Below are 20932 nucleotides of genomic sequence, written 5' to 3'. Positions count from 1 at the left end.
CGTTTTCAGGCAACCAGTCACTTCCTTTTAAGCTCAGAGAGCAGAAAAGCACCAACCCTTATCCCTTCACATGTATAATTTTCATCAGGGCAGGAGGCAGAAGTACCAGGTACTTTCCAAAGAGGCAGTCGCAATGTAGACTAGACATTCTTTGCTAAATACTGTCATGATTTCCAGCTTCTACTGCAGAACACAGAACTTTCATTGTCAGGAGCTAGAGAAAGCACATGCACGCACAAACACATTAGGCACTTTGTTTTATTTTGCAAAAAAAAAAAAAGTCTTTATATATAAACGATTTCATTCTCTCTCAAAACATTCTACAACTATACAGCTGTTTGCTCCATCATTTGCATAGGAAATACCACAATACAAAAATAAGGTAGGGGGGAGGCAAAAGAAGCAAAACAGCAACCAATTTCTGCATGTGTTTCCACGTATAAACATTTGAAGCCTTACAAAATTATTTACATCGTTTTTCAACTATTTACATTGAGAGCAACATTTCTAACTATAACAAACAAAACTATAATTTATCAAGTATACGTAAAATTGTCTTAAAAAAGAAGAGTCTATCATATACCACAAATAAATAAAGACAAACAACAATTTTAACAAAGCTAGGTTTTCCTGCAAGACCCTTTTTTTTTTTGGTATTTTGATTGTCTATTCTAGCCTTTGGTTGACAGCTTAATATTACGGCTTGTGAAGTTCAGACACTTCTTAGGTTTGTTTGGTTTTCTCCTGTTGTCTGGCCAAATCCTACCTGGTCTAATCTCATCTTTGTCCCTCCATCTACGATTTCAAGGCTGAGCACGGTGGATCAAAGTCATTGTTAGCATAAAAGGGCACCATTTCATTGACTTCCGTGGAGTTTCAGCTACTTCTGTAAGCAGTAAATTTTTCCCTGTGTGTGTCAATCTGAACAGTGGATTAACTAAACTGCACTGTAATTTAAAAAAAAATTACTGTATCCTTTACCTTCTAGTAAATTACATACAATATCCACATGAAACTAGATCACACTGGTGCTGAACCAGCTTAGTATGTCTATGTATGAAAACTGCATCCTAAATCCTTCTTTTTAAAGTGATACTAAGTTTAGCTTATGGTAAGAGGTTTAACATTCTGTGTTCATTTTGACTATCCCCGCTATTTCAGCTTCCAACATTGACTTTACAGTTCATTCTCCACATTTTGCCCCTTTACGCAATTTGAAAACAAACTCCTGCTTTGAATATTCAGTGCACACCATTGAGTTAACAGGTACAAAACATCTGACTAAATTGGTACTATTTTGAGAGGTATTTAAGTAACTTTTTTTATAAATGTGCCAAGTTATCAAATGTAAAACAACTGCTTTTTTCAGATGTTTCTTAGAAAACTTTTGTATTAAACCTAAAAAGCTGATTTGCATATTTACAAAATCTTTGTCATAGCAAACATGCAACACACAGAACAAAATGCTTTGTTCTATGGCTGTTTATGAATTTTTCTATGTATTTTATATCCACAGAACGGCTTAACATTAAAAAAAAAAAAACCCACATGTACTTAAGTATGTCCAGTAAAAACCTGACAGATTACAGTTCATGGCTTTTCCACTGTGTGCATTCATCTGCATCCTCTTGTTAATTTGTTTACTAAACACTGTCACAATGATGACAGTGCTTTGGTCGAAACACTGCAAGAGGAAAAAAAAAGTATAAAGCTGCAATGTGTTGAGATATAATACTTGTAAAGAGATGAAACCTGCTGACTAAAGCCATATACATCATGAAAGCAAACAAACGACTGAACACTCCGGTAATTGTGATACAGTGTCTTCCCTTTTTCAGCATAAATATACAAAATATACATTTCCAGTTCCTTTTGAGATCTCTTTTAAGTGGATACACTCAAAAATTCAACTAATTTCAGTTGTATGTCGAGAGTCAATAGGAAATTGCATAGATACAGAACAGCCTCCGCGACCAGTCCAGCTCCTAGTTCTGATGCCTCTTCATGTGGAGCGCCAGGTGATCGGAGCGGGAGAAGCTGCGGTTGCAGACGGCGCACTGGAAGGGCTTTGCCCCCGTGTGCTTCCTGTAGTGGCGCGTCAGCTCGTCGGAGCGCGCGAACCGCCAGTCGCAGCCTTCCCACGTGCACTTGTAGGGCTTCTCACCTGGAACAGAGCACAAGAAATGGAACCGTCAGCTGCCACTCCTCAGCAGAAACTGACCTAAGTCTATTCATCAGGCCCCAAACTAACAGCCCCTTTGTTTTTTCAGCTCTTGAAAAGGGATTTAGTACCTCATTAAAACGTACAAATTGGAGAGAGCTACGGTACAGAAATGCTGAGTTAAAACGCCTGCATGAGACCAAAACCTGCTCCTTTACACTCACCACAGTATGGGAGGGAGCAGGGGGAAAAAAAAGCAGTCTCATGCGACTATCAAGCCTGGTTTGTAACTTAACTTGCACCTTTCAAAAATGGGCAAGTTATACACTGCTTTTTTAAGAGGTCTGAAACGGGAAAGAAGACTTCTATAAGGATTCTTTGCAATGTGCAGATCTGTTCAAGAGCTCCTGATGTGTGAAGAAAGGGGCACAGTGTGCTACAAACACAACAGGGATAGTATTTCCTAAAATGTCACAAGCAATAAAAACTTGTGGTATCCTGCCTGGGGCTAGCTATAAATAGGAGAAAGCACCTCCAAGTTCAAAGCACCATTTTCAGATTAAAATGTCTTTAATCAGGTGCTTAAATAGCCATATTTTAAGATGGCAAGTTCTTGCTACCTTCAGCAGTCTATACTGATGCAGGAGAAACATGGCATCTCAAAATTTGCTATGTTACAGCAGCAATCAGCCCAGGCACCTGAAATGTTAATGTTCATGCATTTTAGAACTAGAGACACAGTATTTTAAGCATGCTTACATTTACAGGTGTTTGTTGAAATGGGAGAAATATGCAGTCACAAAGCCATGACAAAACCAGAATTTTACACGTGTATGTACACCTGCCTAGGAGCTTGTGTGGGCATGATGTCACCACACAAGCAAGCTTCATGTAAATAAAGAGGTTATTGTTCTTCATATAAATAAAGAGGTTAATGTTTGATGTTGTTTGACAAAAACACCTTGCAGCTGGCAGAGTGAATTGCTATCTATAATATTTTGTATTAATTTGACCCATTTGTCAAGAAGATAAAGAAAACTGAGCGTATCAAAGCACTTGGCAGTAGCTTCATTTGGAATAGAAACTGACCAAAACTGAGCTTTTCAAACAGTTCTTTTTAATCCATCTTACAAATCTTCTACATCCCCACTGGTCCCAAACCTTTGCACTGACAGCTCAATCCTACTGCAGAGTGAAGTGTCTCCTACTTTTCCCTGTTCCACTACCACGCACGAACATGGAAGAAAGAAAGGGGCCAGTATCCTGCAATCAGAGTGCTTATTCTGCATCAGTTATGCAGGTAACACCACCTGAGAAGCTCCAAAACATTACTTCAAAGGCACTTACTTATCATGCAGATGAAATTATGAAACTTCTTTTGTCTGGGAGTTTCTACTGCTTTGTCTGATCAGCCAGAAAGTTTTCATCTACTACTGAGTGCAGAACTAGTTCATAATGGGGATGTGACTTTGTACTGGCAGGTGTTGTCAGAACCAGAACTAGACCTTTTCAAGAAAAACTAACCACTCACCCACCCAACAATCTTTTTGCATCAACAGCAATCAACTGGGATTTATTGAAGTCATGGTGGAAACATAACATTCCTTAGGAAAGACAAGAGCCCGGCATCACCTCTCACAGAGTTTGTAATTATTTGGTGGATCACAAATCAGAACAGAAACCATCACAGATTTCTGTCACAGCTGAATTTACTCAGAGTAAATTCTGATGCTGATTGAAGATGGGAATGATCTATCATATAGGGTTCTTTTTTGCTCCATGCAACAATACTGTAGGCTAAAATACAAATTTCATTCAAACACAGTGTGTAAAGCTTTTCTAACACCAATGAAGCTAGCTGAGAACACACTTGATCTTCACAGTAGAACGACAGGAAAAGTTCCTATTCAGTGAGGGATCTTTTGCACTATTTAGATAATCTTCAATGTATTTTAATTGGGTTAACAATGGAGGCTGTAAAAGGCTGTGTTGCTGATCCAAAGGCACAGCACCAGGGAGATGATCTTTGAACACTTTGTGTTAAAGCACATGGTTACACAGAAGTATTACTCCTGTATTTCAAATGTCTTAATTTAGAGACAGTGTATTTATTTATTTTCCTCCTTTCTTTCTCCTTTTCTCCCTGTTTCCTTTAAATTCTTCTTTAAAAGTTTTCACCCAAGGCTGCCACATTATACTTGACACTGAACTCACAGTGCTGTGAGCCTGACACCCTCGCTGTCCAGGGAGAGCATATACAGTCAGGCCTCCGTCTACTCCAAACGCTTCTTCTTGTGTTTTGCAGGATTATACAAGGAATGACAGAGAAGGTAAAGAGGGCAGGAAAACAGCACTAGTTAACAAAAGCCTAGGAATATCCAGACTAGACTGGAATGGGGACCCAGAGATTAAGATCTGTTTCCAAGTCTGGCACTGAGGAGGTATGAAATACACGCAGCTTTCACTGAGTGCCGGACTGTGCTGCACTGTAAAAGCAGCCTCAAAGTTGTCCTGTGTAGGTGACACCCGACCCTGTCGGAGTCCAAACAGCCACAAAAAAAGCTGTCCCCTGTTAAAACCCTTCCTAACACGCGAGCAGTGTTAGCAGGTGTTGTGAAGGCTCCTGGCAGAGGAAGTGCCGGCGTGCCAGCAGTCTGGGCAGCAGCGATCCCTGCGCCCTGCTGGCTGCCACAGCCTCCCAGGCAATGCTGAGTCCCATGCCAGGACCCCCATCAAACTCCAGGGCACTCCACTTTGTAGAGACGCTGTTTAGCAGCTCACCACGCTGTCATGGTCACACCACTGCCTGCCAGAGCCACGAATCATCCTGGACACCAGCGCTGCTCCGGGGAAAAGCTCAGGCAGTGCCATGCAGAATGGCACCACTCCTCCTTGCTGGCAGACTGCTGCAGACCTGAGCTAAACCAAGTGCTGCTCAGGGGATGAGCACAGGAACAAGCTGGTGCCTTACTCAGATTGTTTTAATAGTGTTACTTTTATGTACTGGAAATTAAAGCCAGAACGCTGCTTTTAACCCCTGCTTTGGCCAACAGTGAGAACTGGAAAATATATTTTTAGTGCCAGTGTAGAGGCCCGGATTATTTTGAATAAATCCTAGGGGTAAAATACTGAATATCTATGTTTGTAATGCTAGTTTCCGTTGGAAAGTTTTATTTAAGAACTGAATCAATTTCAAATGTTTTCCTTTTGGGCAAGGAGGAAGGGGGGTAAAAAGAAGTAGGTGGAGATTACTTTTCACTCCTTTAGACAAGCAGAAGAACAACTAGCTGGTAGTGTTTTCTCTCTCTCAACCTATACACATGCTTTTTGTCATTTAGCAGAAATAAGAATATGGTTTTAAGTTCCCACAAGCAAGGGGAAAAGAGTCTCAAATATTTTTCTGAAGTGATCCTACTTCTTTGCTGTGCTGACTTTAAAGGTTGGAGAAATCTGGATTGAAGACTTACTTTTAAAAAAATTAGGTATACACAACAAGGGACACTGAACTCTTTATCCACTGTTTTCGTTGGCTACACAGTAATGTAAGATTTGTTTACTTTCATGATTGTGAGAAATACAGTAGCTGTAAAGTTTCAGAAGTATTTGGTTTTCCTCCAGCAATTTAGGGCTTCTATAGGGTGTTAAACCAAGAATGCCACTGGTCATCAAACACGAGGGCAGTACAGCTCAGTTACTGGAACACGATCATGGTATCAAACAGATATTTCACTGTAAAAGCAAAAAAACAGCTAACTCCTCCACTTCAGGGGAGCTTCCACGGGATTTGTTAGAATGTCAACACTGTTCAACTAAAACACCATGGAGGAAGCTGGTACCAATTTCCAGCCAAATAGCACACTCCAACCCTTTCTTCCCAAGCCAGAAATATTATACACAGCACTTCTGGGAAACAGAACTGCTTTCCTTTAAATTATACTTCAACAGGATAGGGATTTCATAAATTTAATTGGATTTCTGCACAACCTCCTTCCAGAATTGATGGTTTAAAATATTTTGCTAGGCTTATGCATCACAAAATATATTTTTAAGTTCTCGAGCTCTTAATATGTATCCATTCTCCAGTTAAAAAAAAAATACATTTGTGGAGCATGAGAATGAGACTTGTATTTGAGCACAGAAATTTTAAGCCCTAATGTTTAGATTGGAAGGTCTTTTAAAGAAAGCACGCAGCAAGAGATAAGGGAGTTTAACCTGAAAGGAGACTATTTTGCTTCCAAAGTGTCTATTTGTTAAAAAAAAAAATATTCATAATGCTGTGAGATAACAAGGAGGTCAAAAAGGCGTTTAGATCTTCACATATAACATGCTACACTAGCCAGCCACTTCAACAGATAAAATCTCCCCCGGCAGATCCCATGGTTTGGGTTTCTTATCAATACCACAGGAGAGTGGTCTGGACCAGTAAAGTACACACACTGTGTTGCCTCTTCTCCCTTTAACTTATCTTCTGATTCAGTTGTGTCAAAACGCACCAATGGCTTTGCTAACATTTCATTCTAGTCGCTGGCAGCGACCCTGGTGGCCGTGCTCATTTGGGTAAGGCACAGTGCCACCCATGGGGGGGGAGAGACACCCTCTATCTTCAACACGCAGCCTCTGCTCAAGAACATGTTTCTGTTTAAAATTGTTTGGAAAAAACAAGTCACTGACAGACTCTGTTATTGATGAATCTCCCCATTAAAAAGTAAAGAAGCTTCCTTATTTCACCAAAGAGTTGTATGACTTTATTTCCGCAATTCGCTGCCAGGATGGCTTTCTTTAAAAAAAAAGTTGTAAACAGCAAGGGCTGGATTTTCAAACCTAAAGTTAGGTAACTCTACTGGTATGCAGAAATCCAAATACAGATATTACAAGAGCCAATGGCTGCAACTCCACTTGTTTCCTATCAGAAATTTCTGTCAGAGCAGCGAGTTCGGAGCTTCCTTACGGAATAACAAACAGTACGCTTTTCAGAGACTCCAAAATCACAACAGCTGATTACAGCTCATAAGGGTATAAAAGTATAAAGACAGCCCCCCCACCCCCTCCAGTCTTGCAATCATTTTAATATTACTTGTGCTTATTACGGAACTATTTCTAGCAGCAAGTGGTTGGCCTTAAAAAATATTCAGGTAGGTGTGATAAAATTGTGGCAAAACAGAAGTTTCTGTACAAAAACTGCACCAGTTATGTGCACAACCTTTATCATGTTCCGCTTTAAAACAGATTATTAGACAGATTTATGTTGTCTCAAAGATTTCTGGTGCATTTGTTTTCAAATTTTTCACATGTTTACATCAGTTGTCTTAACTTCCTGAAATGCTATAGCCTCAAATTTTAGAAAAAATAAGAACAAATGAAATGTTTTTTCTGCTTTAATTTGCTTGAAATAGTGTTTCCCTCGCTAACGGCACCATAGTTTTAAACTCTGACCGGGTTACTGGGGTCTATGTCTGCAAGCATTCAGAAGTTTTTTGCTCCCAACATTTACCTAAAATCAGATCTTCTGTCTCTTATTGACTAAGTGCTAAGTGCTGTAGTCATCATTAAAAGCAGCTTCTAGGTTTGGTCTTGGGTTTTTTTTTTGAGAAAGAACAAAAAGCTGGGTTTTCAAAATAAGTAATCCCTCAGGTGTTTAAAAGATCTTTAGTGCACTAAAATTCTCAGCTGTCCAAGATGGAGATGGATGAGAGGACTGATAGCAAGCCAGGTACCTCCAGCTTATTCTGTGCGTGACAAAACAAATGCAGTCCTTGAAACATCCATCCACAAATGGTATGAATGAGCAACATAGGCTGCACACTTCTAAATGCAATAAGGTCTGTGCCTGCTATAGCGGTGGCTGAAGGGGTACTGTTAAATACTACTGCACCATGAAACAGCATTTTAAGGAATTTTGTAACAGAGAGCTTTAAGCTCAGCACAAAGTCCGGTCACTGATAAATGAAGCATGAACAGGAATAAAAGATAACTCACTGGTGATCAAAGAGGGCAGCCAAAGGAATTCACTGTCTGACTACAGAGGTGCAGAAGGCATTACCCTCTCAGCACTCCCACCAGTGCTAGAAGCACACTTATTTTTCTAAGTGTTGTCTTATGCTGTTCAAGGATTAGTGGGGAATCTTGACTGCCCTGTGCAATGGTTTATTTTCTTTCTGGTATAACATTCTGTCTTAACAGAGGTGGTCTCTCTTCAAGGAGATATGCAAACACAGAGGAAAGGAATTTTTTTAAGTAGGTTTATAAGAAATCCAAGCCATTTGGGGTGCACGGCTGTGTCTACACATCCTGTGCTGAAGAACACATTTCCACACCTATGCCTGTGGTACAAGAACTGCTCTTTAGCTCTCTCACCAATAACACTGGCTTTTGTACAGTCAGATAAGAGGTGCTCTTAAAATGGAATTTATTAAATGCATACTCTAAACTTCCAGATTTCCATCTACTGTATGCACACATACACCAAAAGGAAAAAAAGAGGCAATACATTAAAGGTATTTTAACTCAAAGCAAAGCACTGTACACTCGCCAAAATCTAAGGTTTTAATATGTCCTTAATCAGAGTTGTTAAGAGATCTCTGAATATAAATAATGCAGCCTGACAGGACAGGAATGCTGCTACCAAGATACTCAGACTAAACTAGGACATTACTTAAATGTTTCTAATCTTTCACCAATGGGAGGTGCAGGTCATCTAACAAACAACAAGCAACACACTACCCTGGCTGGAACCAGGAGTCAGTCGTCCCAGTCAAGTCTCAGAAATTAATTACAATTAGGAATGTCTGATCAAATAATGGAAAGTCTTAATCACTGGCAATTGCTGTGAATCTTGGGACTATTAGCCTATGTAGGGCGGTCTCAAACTGAACTATATTTAAAGCTGGTCTCTTAGGTCAACAGTTTCCTTATCAAGAATCAAATATCCTGGAACTGAAGTTTAATCCTCTCAGGGAGCAATTGACAGAAACAACAGTTTTTTTAAGCTGTCACGCTTAGAGGGACTTTCTAGGCTTTTAATCAAAAAGAAAATATTAGGCTTTTCTTTTCAGTATCTAAAATCTAACTGGAATACCCTCACCTGACACCTCGGAATTTTATTCCTGCTTCATAGAAATGTTATCGTGGGTAACGGTGAGAATTATCAGTAACATTTAAATAAAAATTTAGGTTTATGCTGCTAACATTTCAACCTCTTTTGAGCAACACATTCAAACATTTTCCATTCTGCTTATGACTGCAGATAAAGAACCAGATCAATTATTCCCAAGGCCTACGATCATTCATGAAGTGTTTGAAAAAAATGCATTATTTTCCCTTAAACTGTGGTTTGCACAGGAAAATAATGTACTTCCATTTCTCACACAGGCAACTAATGGATTTAGCAGAATTCATAAATAAAAGATACTAACATACCCTTCAGCAGTGTCTAGCAACACTGCACTTTAATGCACTTTGTCAACAGTTTTCTTTAACTCTCTTCCACTTTTCCTTATGGTCTCTATCAATGATGGCATTTACTGACAGCTCCTTAAAATGTAATCTATGCAACTCACCCATTTAACAGGTCAAAGAAGCTGGATTTTCACAGAAGTATTACTTAATTGCTGTTTTCACGATTTCAGGATAAGGTTTGCTATGGCTGCAACCATGAGCAAGGCAGAGTCTTTTGGGGCCTCCACTCCTCATTGGCACACCATGAGCAAAATCCCTCACCAAAGTCTCAGCATGATTTGAGTTCATTTGCGCTTTTCTTCCAGCAGGAGCCCAACTACTACTTGTCTTCCCTTTCGAACCAGGCTTCCCTTCCTAAAGTCCTGGGCAAATGACAGCACCCTGAACAAGTGTCCCTATACAGGTATGGTGAACTGAGAGTGCCAAGTCCCTGGGACTGCTGAAGTCTACTGCTTAAAACTGGTTCTAATCCTGATGCACCATCGGTCTAATTCGGGATCTATTGAGGCAGAGATCTAAAATAAAATAAAACGTTTAACACCTTGACAAACCGCACAAGTCAGCAGCTGTTCCATGCCCATATAAACATTTGAAATAACCAGGGACAGTGGAAGTATTTTGAGTGCATCTCATTAGGGAAATGCCATTTCTCTTGAGTTATCTCGGCTTCCACTTCCCATCACCAAATACAAGCTAGATCTATAGATAGAGATGAAATAGTTCTGCAGTTAATGCTAGAAACTATTAATGGCAAGCCCACCATGTGACCAGAGAACATGCCTGTACAAAGACTGTATACGGAAAACCAGCATGCAGCTGGAAAATGTCCTCAATGCGCGTGCCTTGATGTGTTCAAAACAATCACAGATTTTCCTCTTAAAAACATACACAATTCTGAAATGTGCAGCTGCTCTCAGAAATAATTAACCTCCCCACTGACCCTGTAGCCAGCTGTTCTGCACATTACAGGTAGCACAGAGATATGGTACTCCAGGTGCCTGCACAGCCAACAGTCAATATCCATAATCCAAATGTTAGACATATAAAGAAATGTAAAAGGACACATTATAGGACCGCTGTTTCTAAATGATTTTGCGATATAGATGTGCATATACTCAGATGCCAAAAGAACTGAATGAAATTTATCTGCAATCTGCAAATAACTGCTTTTCCTGGAGATTGGGCACACATTTCAGTTTGGACATACAGCTGTTATGCCAGAGATTTCAGGTGGCTTTGCTGCTGAACAGCCTGTGATAAATGCACAACCCCCTCACACATTAGATACCGCAGTTGCACAATGCTGGGTACGAAACTAAACTTGTTCCATGACGAACAGGCAACATAATTTTAAAAGAAACTATCTGCTTCAAAAGGTCAAAAATTCCACCTGTTTTGAAAGATGTTCTAATAGGTACTTTAAAATACTGAGTACCATTTTACCTGTTTCAGAAGTAACTAGCATCTAATTCACGTATGGTATTTTTATGTTGTGTTTTAAGGTACTAAAACGTACCTCACATCTGCTCCAGAACTGCATGGAAATGGATGAACAATGTTCTATATCTTTTCAACACTTGAACCTTTGTTCATATTCTGTTTTGAGGTTGCCAGTTTACCAACTAAAATTTATTTCATTGTGAACAAATGGTAAAGCATTACGTTGGGAAAGAAAAATGCATGCCTTCTTCAGCAACCAGTACAAATACATAACCCTATCGCAGCTCTTAGCGGGAATACTGGGTTCCTGATCAACACCAAGAGTCCAGTGTAACTACACTAAATCAGCATAACTATATCACTTTATACCACCTGACCTGGTGTAAGGTAAACAGCTTGGGAACACCTGAGAAGAAAAAGATAGGGGCATGTTCCTCCAGCCCGTTCCTTATAGTTTTTTTTTAGATGTAATTTATAAAATCTGACAGTATGTTCATATCTGAACTAAGAAAAAATATACTACAGCCTACAATCCATCTATCAAAACTAACATTTCCCTTAGGTTTCTCAAAGATCATCTACTAAAGGGAAAGCCTTTCAGAAGAGAAAGGTTGCTAAATAAATACTGTGAAAAGGCTGAGATTTTCCAATACAAAAGGAAAACCATGAGGTCTGTCTTGACTTTTAATGGCAGACAAACTTTGCTGCAGGCTCTTTTATTTTAAGATGACAGATTGCTGAGAAGGGCGGGGACTGGTTGGGATGAGAGAGAGACTGCAGCCAATTTTAAAAGGTATTGTTAAGAAACTAAGAATAAGGAGAGAACAACTTCAGTGGTCCATGATTACTAAAGAACGGGTTTAGCCAGATAAACAGGTCTGCTATCCCTGAAGGGATTTGAAAGAATATCACACACAACTTTATTAAAACGGCTTACGTGACATTTGCTTTAGACTTTGAAGGTAAAAGCTTCACAAAGTCGTTTAAAAATGTTTTAAAACTGAAAAATCAAAACTTATTAGTGCTGTATGAATTCACAGTTCTGGGGGGATGGGATACACAGAGGCACATCCCCCAATTTAGCCCTTGGCATCGATCCCTGCGGAGATCAATAGCGAGATTCCCTTGCAGTCTTGGGGAAAGCTGAGCAACTTCACAGATTTCCCTGAGTTTGCACCCCTTTACTTTAGCATTCCTTAATTGATCAAACATTAAGTCAGAGATCTGGCTCTTGAACTACACTTCAATCGTATGTTAAGGCAGAGATCAGAATCACTGCTGGAATTCTTCAAGTATGAAGTGAATATTCAGGAGAGTTAAACTAATCCAAACTCTGAAATACTGCAGGTAACAGGATACGGACTCACATTCTTGCATGTAATGCACGCTTTAGACAGTTTATCCCTTCATTCACCTCCCCAGAAGACCCTTTGTATTACAGACCTGCTTAAGTTCACTAGATTTTTATCTAAAACAACATTCTTGTTTCCATGAATACATCAGCTCCTCTGACCTTTGCACATTTTATCCACATTTCTAGGTAAAAAAGTGAAGGCAACAATAAACATTAGTGACCCTAAGCAATATATGCTAGCCATGAGGTATGTATTTCTATGCATACAAGAATTAACTTTGTAAACCCTGAAGTCATTACCACTCAAGGCACAGAAAAAGACAGAAACAGATTAAAAAAAGGAAAAGCATTCATTTCAAATGCTGACTATGTAGCGTTAATGTTTAGACTAAAGCTTTGCTTTTATCTCTCTTCCTAGTTATTTTATAATAGCAATCAAGATATTTAAAACTGGTATTTAGTTCCTGGCTGAAGTACGCAAGTGGAAATCGTACACTTAAATTTACAGATTATTTATTAAACTGTGATTCCGCTCTCTGACACTACTCGGATTTACAGCCTCATGAAAATATTCCTTTCTTACTAAACTTACTACTAGCAAGTGATTATATCTTAATACTTTTAACAGCGTCGGTGCTTAGTCTGTCACTAATGCAAAACAATAATTTTCTACTTGCTTTTAATATTTTACCTGTACAAGACAGGTAACTTTCATTTCTGAAAGCACTCTCCTTAGTAACACTTAGCATGGACATACTCAACTTCTTTACAACAATCTAACAATCCATTTATAATAGCTGCTGAACAGAAGTCCTTGTTTCTATAGAGATAATGAAACATTTTGTTAGACCATAGCTCCAGACAAGTTTTGATTTAAACTTAGGTGAAAACTCACTCCTTGAATGGCACAGTCCGCTTCAATAACAAAGTTGCTTGAACTGTGACTCGTGTTTTGCTCTGATTCTAAACCCATGCATAAAAGAACCAGGGTTCACACTCACTTCTGAAAACAGGAGTCACAGTCCTTTCATTTAATTTCTTTACAAAATCAGTCATGTACTTTTCACCAATTTTACATGAGTGGTTCTGTACCAAGATCCCAGCAAAGAACTGTCCTTAACAGTTTTAGGCATGCTGGTGGTGAGCTATGTGTTTTTCCTTCTCTCCCTCTCTCCTTCTCTAATCTGCCTCAGCAGGTGAACACTTGGAAAGAGCATCTGGGGCACTTCCACCTCCCAGCCACTGTCCTCAGCATTCACAGCTCCCATGCCCACACAACCAACACCATCCCCAGCTCCGCTCCTCGCGGGTCCAGGAACAGGGATGGCTTCTGTAGCTGCAAGCAGAGCTTGATCGGGGTACAAAAAAACAATTGTGACACACTGACACCTTTAGTTTTCTTCATTTTGAGGTCTTTTCCTGACAAAATGAAAAATTTTTAAAAATCAAAATTATGTCTTTTTAAAAAAAAAAAAACATGGAGAACCACTTGTCTTTCAAAAAAAAAAAAAAAAATAAAGCCCACTTAATGCCAATTACAAAGTAAATGGACATATCTTGGGAGTTTTCATGACATTTCTGAAAAATTCTAAGATTAAATAATCTTAAAAGGTCAGAAAGAAAGCCCAAGCCAGAAAATTCTATCTACTCAGATAAATCTTCAAAAGTAGAATGTCTTTACTATGTTTAATTCACTATTTGGGGAAGAAAAAAGATTTTTTTTAACACTTCAATGGCATTTCAGACTGAAAAGGAAAGTTTCCATCTACTTCGTTGTCAGCTATTTTGAGTTCCATTGAGTTTTAAAAAAACTGCATTAATAAAACAAATTTTACTTCTCACTGACCAATCCTCAAGTATTTTGTAGCTGAACTGCCAGTCTGTCCACACCATTCTAGAGAAAACAGGGAGAAGCTGGCAGACCCAGCGTGCCTGCTCTGTCAGAAACCGCGTCAGCCGCGGACGAACGAGAGACAGCGAGAGAGCGAGAGCATACATACCTGTGTGAGTCCTCAGGTGCGCTTTTAAGTGAGAAGACTTTGTATAAACTTTTGTGCAGCCTAAACAAAAAAAGAAAAAAAAAAAAACAAACCAAAAAAAAGCAAAGAGGCTTCAGTAAGGAGAACAGAAACACTTCGCACTATGTTTAAACTTCCTCATTCAGCGCTGGGATACTCTCTGGACACATTTAAGTTTATTAATTTTTGGCATGATTTTTGCCATTTAGAAGCAAAATTCTATATAGAATGCTCCTAGAGATATGTTGCTTGACACAGAAAAGAGAAAAACATGTATGTTTCTGGTCGACTTACTGCTTGGTGATGTAGTATATAGGCCAATAGCTGCTACCATCTATGTACAGTAACACCTGCTATGTAAGTCAACAACTTAGCAGGGGGGGAATATTTGATTATTTTTCTTAAAATTTCCAAGAGGACCTGATCAAGCCAGACTCCGTGTCATTGTCACCCAGGGCGCAACACAACTCTTTCACTGGGCATTTATTGTAAGGCACAGCTTGTGAGATGGCACCCAGAGCTGGCAAAGGGGGAGCAGCACTTTCCCTCTGCGCTTACAACGGGTGTGCACGCCCTGTGTCTGGGATCACGTACATGGAAGCACACTTTACAGTCAGATCCCTCTTCCCCTCCAGTGCAGAAGGCAATCCATCTGCGGACAATCTTCAGAGACGGTTTTAATGGATTTATGAGGGCAGTTGAATCTCCTGTTTGTAACAGGGAAGAATGGCTGTGGCCTTGGCTACTGGGAGCTGAAATTACTCTTGCAGTGCCAGAAAATTCAAACAGAGCTGTACTGCACTGGACAAACTGAGCCTCTGCTCCATCATGAATACTAGACAGTGACACTGATCTACACTAGCAAAGCCCAAAATGTTTATTTTTTTATTTTCTACAGAGTCTCTATTACGTAATATGGCAAAATGAGCCCAAGAGAATGACAAATGACAGGAAGAATACCAATTATTTAACAAATGTGAGAGTCTTCCACTCAAAACAACGATGAAGACAAATTCTACTTGGACAAAGAACTATTTGGCTCTCCCTAGTGTAGACCACAGCTAAAGAAAATCACTTAAACCTCATCCATTATTATTCACACTTGTTTTTTTTAATTGCAAAAGCTGGGATTTTCTGGCACAGTTTACTTACCTGGGTAGTCACAGTAGTGGATACGTCTTTTCTCCAAATCTGGGTTACTTCTCCTGTTGTACCTGACAGGTTGGATGCTCTGGGGGGTTATGGGCAGAGTTGCTGGTAGATTCGGGTTGTGAATCGCCAGCTTGGAAGCTATTGTTGCAGCGTATGATGGAGGAGGGGTTAAATTCTGCAGCATCTCTGCTTGTCTGTCTGGACTTCCAGGCTCTGAGCTTGGGGGTGAAGGAGGGAAGTAAGTGGCCTGCTGCTGCAGAAACTGGTTTGGCATGGTGTAGGTACAGGGGGGGATGCCCTGGAACTGTTTCATTGCAGTCTGTGGAACAGCCGAGGAGAGCGTGTTAAGGCCCGCCATGGCTGAGGGCATGGAGACGCTGCTGAGGGAGTCCATCACGGCTGCCTGAGGAGTGGTGCTGGGCATGTCTAAATCCGGCGAGCTCAAGAGCTGATACAACTGGCCTTGCTGGGGCGTGATGGAAAGATGGACATCTGGAGTAGGAAGCTCCTGCTTGATGAAAATGTTGTTCACGTCAGGGGTTTGGTGGGAGCTGAAGATGCTGGTAAATTCTGGGAGGGCCTGAGTGGGAGCAGGGGCAGGGGCAGTAGTTTCATTCTGGTGACTGAAGATGGTGACTGAAGACGGTTCTGTCTTGATGTGGGTTACACAGGGTCGCTGAGATTTGTACAAGCCAGTTCTCAGGTGGCTGATGTCGGGCAGGAAGACGTTCATGTTGATGCTGTAAGGCAACCCTTCACTGTCAGTGAAAAACTGGTCTACAACCGAGGCACTGTCTCTTCTGTATTTCTTATGTTCAGGGATGACGGGAACAGGCGGGAGCTGAGGTGCCAGGTATTTCTCCATTTCACATCTTGTCTACAAAGACAAAACAGACCATAATCCACATGATTTGTTATCAGCTAAGAAAGATGATGGCATCCAAGTCATGTGAGGCTTTACAAATAAAAGGCAATACTGTTCATGCAGCCACAAGACACCTACAGAGGAAGTTATGAATGCTCACACTAATGAAAACCTGCTTGATTTTACGATCAGCACGCTGATCAAGATCATCAAGGACGAGGAGATAAAGTCACGGTACAAAGCGTTCGCACATTAAGACAGATCTGATGTTTCAGCATACACAAACTTTTCATCTTTTATGCCTAAAAGACAGTGCGAGGCTCAGAAGTGACAGGCGCTGTGCCTAATCTGCAGATCTCCTGCTCTGGAATTCACTGCTTGAGCAGGGTGACTGCCTATCTGTTTCACCCGCTTCTCTTTGAAATGCTAACTGTAAAAGCCACATCCTCAGCTGACTATCTGAATACTAATACTTCAAATAATGTTTATATATATATATATATATATATATATAAATAACATACTTCCATGATTTTTCATCCCTAGGAAAATGGGATTTAATTAGAAATACAACACCAAATTGTAAAGTTTGATACACTATTTAATAATATCAAATAAAAAGGAGACAGGTTGACTGCATCAGAATACTCTTTGTGTAAAGTGTCTCCAGGACTACACTTAAACCAATAATAATCTATGCAGTGTGTAATTGTCTAATAGCGTGATAAACATGTCCCTATCCATGCCTCGGTTCTCGGAGAGCTCTTTAATTACTGGAAAATCATCCTCTTAGCACAGTAGTACGAGGGAATCCGTGGGTGGCTGGAGCCCTATACATTACTGGTGTACAGTCATCGGCAAAATATTTACCATGCAGTCTTCAGTGGGCAAATGCTACATTCCCCCCTGCCCTGTCAAGAGAGCGCTCATACCAGACCCGTTTAGCACCCCACAAGCGAAAGCAGCTGACAAACAGCAACTCTGCCCGAAAGTGGATTTTAGGAGCTTTCTTCAAAGACCCCCGGTACACACCACAAACAAACACAGCCGCCTTCCCGTCCCTTTGATCTGGATCTGCCCCGACATGCCAGGCTACTTTTTCCAGCTCTTGTTTACGAGTCGAGGGCAGCTCGCTTTGAAGACAGGGACTTATTTACTCCTCAGGGAAGACATCACCGAAAGGCAGCGCCCGACAGAGCGCTGCCCGGCACCGGGGTTCCCTCTCCGCCGACCCGGGCAACGCCGGTGCCTCGTAGGGCGCGGGGAACCGCCCCTGGAGCGGGCACCGTCCGCGGGCTGGAGCCCGGCTGCGGTTGGCACCTTCCCGCTTTTAGCTCCTCCAGCTGTTTGCCTGCGGATCCGCTCCCAAACAGCCTCCTGGGACAGGCACAAAGTCCTGGGAAGTCCCCCGTTACCAGTGAGTCGTGTGCTCTCCCCCCCCGCCCCCCGAACATGACTCCTTGCGTGGGCGAGGAGGACAGGCGGCCGCTCTAATTCTGCCGCCGGGCAAGTGCGAAGGCAGCAGCTGTAGCTTTCAACACACTCGCGGGGGCAGCCCGTCTCCCCCCGCCTCCCCGGGACGGCCCCGGCCGCCTCGCCGCGCTCCGCCGGCGGGGGCACGGGAGCGCTCCCCGCTCCGCGGCGCTCCGCACGGGCGGGATGGGCGGCGTGGCCGCTCCCCCGCACATACACACGAACGCATACACACATACACACAAGCACACACACACACTCTGACGCTGCCGCCACAGCCCCGGAGTTCGGTGTCCGCCGCCCTCGCCCCGCAGTCCGGCCCCACCCAGTCCCGCCCGCTCCGCAGCGGCCGCTGTGGCCGGGGCGAGGCGCGGCTCCGGGGGCTGCGCGGGCACCGAGTGCCCACCGGCGGCTGTGAGCGCTGCTCGCTGCCTACCTGTACCATCTCCTCCGCCGGCAGGTTCGCGCCGCCGCCCCCCGGGTGCTGCTGCTGCTGCTGCTGCGGCGGCGGCGGCTGCTGCTGCTGCTTCAGGTCCTCTCCGGGGAAGATCGCTGCCTCCCGGGCTCCCAGCACGGGCTTCAGCTGCGCGAACACCGGCTCCTCGGGCTGCTGCACGGGCCCCAGGCGGGCGGTCATGGTCAGCACCCTGGTGGCCATGGGGCTGGCGGCGGGCGCGGCGCGGACGGGCTGCCCGCCCCGGCGCAGGGCGAGTAACCCGCGGGCGGCTCCGGGCGGGCGGGCGGGCGGTGGCTACTCGTGCGCTCACTCCCCAGGAGCACCAGCCCAGAGCGCATCCACTCCGCTATCGTCAGTGCCTCCGCCTGTACCTGGCCGCGGGTATCTACCCGGTGACACACGCCCGCCTCTATTTCACCCTACTCCACCCCCGGCCCCCCCTACACCCCACCCAGCCCGGAGAGGGGGCCGGCCCTGCCGCCCGCCCTGCCTACGGGGAGCGCGGGCAGCTCCTCCCCGCCGCCCGGTCCGGCTCGGCCCGGCCCGCTTCGGCCCTGCCCCGCAGCGGCGGCACCGACGAGCGCGGCGGTGATGGCGGATCGGACCCGATCCCGGTGCCGGTGGCGGTGCCGGCTCCGGCAGGGCGGTACCGCCCGGCCAGCAGCCGGGGAGCGGTGCCCGGCGCAGAGTCCCCGGAAAGGAGCGGCTGGAGCGGCGCTCGTCCCGGAGTGGAAGCGGATTTTCAGCAAGTGCGGCGCTCCGCCGAGGCTTCTCTCGTGCTTGTACTATTATTTATAGTCTTGTAAAGAAACGCTGCTAATGTGGGCACTTTAAAACAACTGTCTTGTTCTACCTTTCATCTTCAAAAGGTTTTTAAAGGTAGTCGTTCAGATTTATTATTTTTTGTCCTGAAGGCAACTCGTACTCGAAACCTGCTGCTAATAATTATCAGCCCGGCAGTACACATCCACCCGCCCCCTCCTCACCCCGTACGCTGTGAAAATGAAGTTTTCCAGCATTTTAGAGAAATAGCGCAGAGGAAAATGAAGACGGGTAGAGAAAAAGAGGTAGCGACGATCGAACCTTCTCTTTCCCCCCGTCGTCCCCCCCCCCCCCCCCCCCCCCCGAAATGAGGCAAGTTTCTATTTACTTGTTTTGAGGTGTGGTTTCGACGCAAAGCATATTTCCCCGTAGACACAGGACGGTGAGCTAAGCTGCCGCATGTTTCGCTGAAGCAGAAAAAGGAGGGACGCCGTCCTTTCGTGCAACACCGACCGGCTCACGTCGTATGGGAAAAGTACAGCATGTAGTGGAGCTTTGGAAAAAAGCACAAACTTTCCACCTTTCTCCCAGCCCTGTCAGCTCTGCGCCTTCGGTTTGCAGGGAGAGAGTCTGGGAGTCCACAGAAATGTTGGCAGCGTCCCCCTCCCCGTATTTATCCCCTATCATTTACAGACAAGGTTCTTTTTAAAACGTAAAAAAAGCTTTTTTTTTTTTTTCTGGTCAGCCTGGCACTCCTCCTCTTTGCCGCCCAGTCCACAGCGAGTAGGATGTCTCAGAGCCTGCATGCAGAAAGCTAATTACAGAACCAGGGGAGAGCTCAGCATAACATTTCTTTACACGAACTGTCTGTTTAGCAATATGTAGCCTCTTGATGCTTGTTATTACTAACGTAGATCCGGCTACTCCCGTCAGCGCCGCATTTAAAGCCGTGCAGGCTCATTTCCATCTGACACCAACACGTATTCCCGTTTAGGCAATATGCAACTTCAGTGTCCTTTACTGAAGGCTGGCGTTTCGTTCCCCACTCAAGCCTAGGAGCACGTGTTTTAACCATCAGATTTTTAAATCAAGTCTTGTTTTTTGTGAATGTCCTTCACATAACCCTAGTTGAAGGTTAAACTTCAAACTACGCTTTTTGAATAGCTGACATTATGTCCCCTATGTCAACCCTGTTAGGCTTCAAACTAGGTTTTTGACCATCTGAAAGGACAAGTTTAATATAAACTGCTCTCTAACAGCTTTAAAAGTGCAAAACTAGCAATACTACACTTTGCTGTCTGGAAACAAATTCTTATGGATCAGGCACAGTGTAGGACTAGGCAGCGTCTGATGTTGTGCATGTACTGGTAACGTTCAGACATTTATATGAATCCTGGGGCTGTAGTAGCTGAAGTGTTTCTGAGACCTGCATAACTTATTTGCATGTTTTCTCTCCATCTAATTAAGTGAATGATAAACAGATAATTTCAAAAGTTCTGTTTGTTTGTGTTATTTTTGTTTGTTTTGCTTTGTTTTATATATATACATTTATAAAGGGCCTGCCCTGGCAAAAGCTTTGGCAGATTAATTAGAATGGTATCACAGAGTAAAGCTCTGTGTGTAATCATTTTCAGAAGCTTCTCTGAATGTGTTTTAATTTTTTTAGAAAGGATGTAATTAGGTCTGAACTGCAGATGAATAAATCCTATCCCATCACCATGTTTTTTGTGCTACTGATTGTCTATGTCCTACAGTCTTTTGTCAAGCAGCAATCAGTGGAAGATGACTAAAGACT

General features: G+C 43.0%; 1 protein-coding gene across 2 annotated transcripts; it reads right to left on the bottom strand.

Annotated features, from left to right (window-relative positions):
• Positions 1-240: 240 nt before the first annotated feature.
• KLF5 (KLF transcription factor 5) lies at positions 241-18667 on the bottom strand. Of its 2 annotated transcripts, none has more exons than XM_059839138.1 (4): positions 18355-18667; positions 15581-16457; positions 14411-14470; positions 241-2164 (listed from the first exon to the last, which is right to left on the bottom strand). In XM_059839138.1, exons 1-4 carry the CDS (start codon positions 18574-18576, stop codon positions 1986-1988), a joined length of 1338 nt encoding a protein of 445 aa, XP_059695121.1. In that variant the 5' UTR covers positions 18577-18667; the 3' UTR covers positions 241-1985. The 2 variants fall into 2 exon arrangements, with proteins under 2 accessions (XP_059695121.1, XP_059695122.1); XM_059839139.1 differs by lacking the exon at positions 18355-18667 and adding an exon at positions 17478-17500.
• Between the last annotated feature and the right edge of the window lie 2265 nt (positions 18668-20932).

This window comes from Haemorhous mexicanus, chromosome 2 (assembly GCF_027477595.1).
Source record: "Haemorhous mexicanus isolate bHaeMex1 chromosome 2, bHaeMex1.pri, whole genome shotgun sequence".
Lineage (NCBI taxonomy): Eukaryota > Metazoa > Chordata > Aves > Passeriformes > Fringillidae > Haemorhous > Haemorhous mexicanus.
This window is presented reverse-complemented; position numbering and strand designations above follow the sequence as displayed.

Bases quoted from the DNA above. Each gene is read 5' to 3' on its own strand.
- KLF5 (XM_059839138.1), bottom strand. From the start codon at position 18,576: ATGGCCACCAGGGTGCTGACCATGACCGCCCGCCTGGGGCCCGTGCAG. The intron at 16,458-18,354 runs GTAGGCAGCGAG...TTGTCTTTGTAG, and splicing joins CGGCGGAGGAGATGGTACAG to ACAAGATGTGAAATGGAGAA. The intron at 14,471-15,580 runs GTAAGTAAACTG...TTTTTTGTTTAG, and splicing joins CCACTACTGTGACTACCCAG to GCTGCACAAAAGTTTATACA.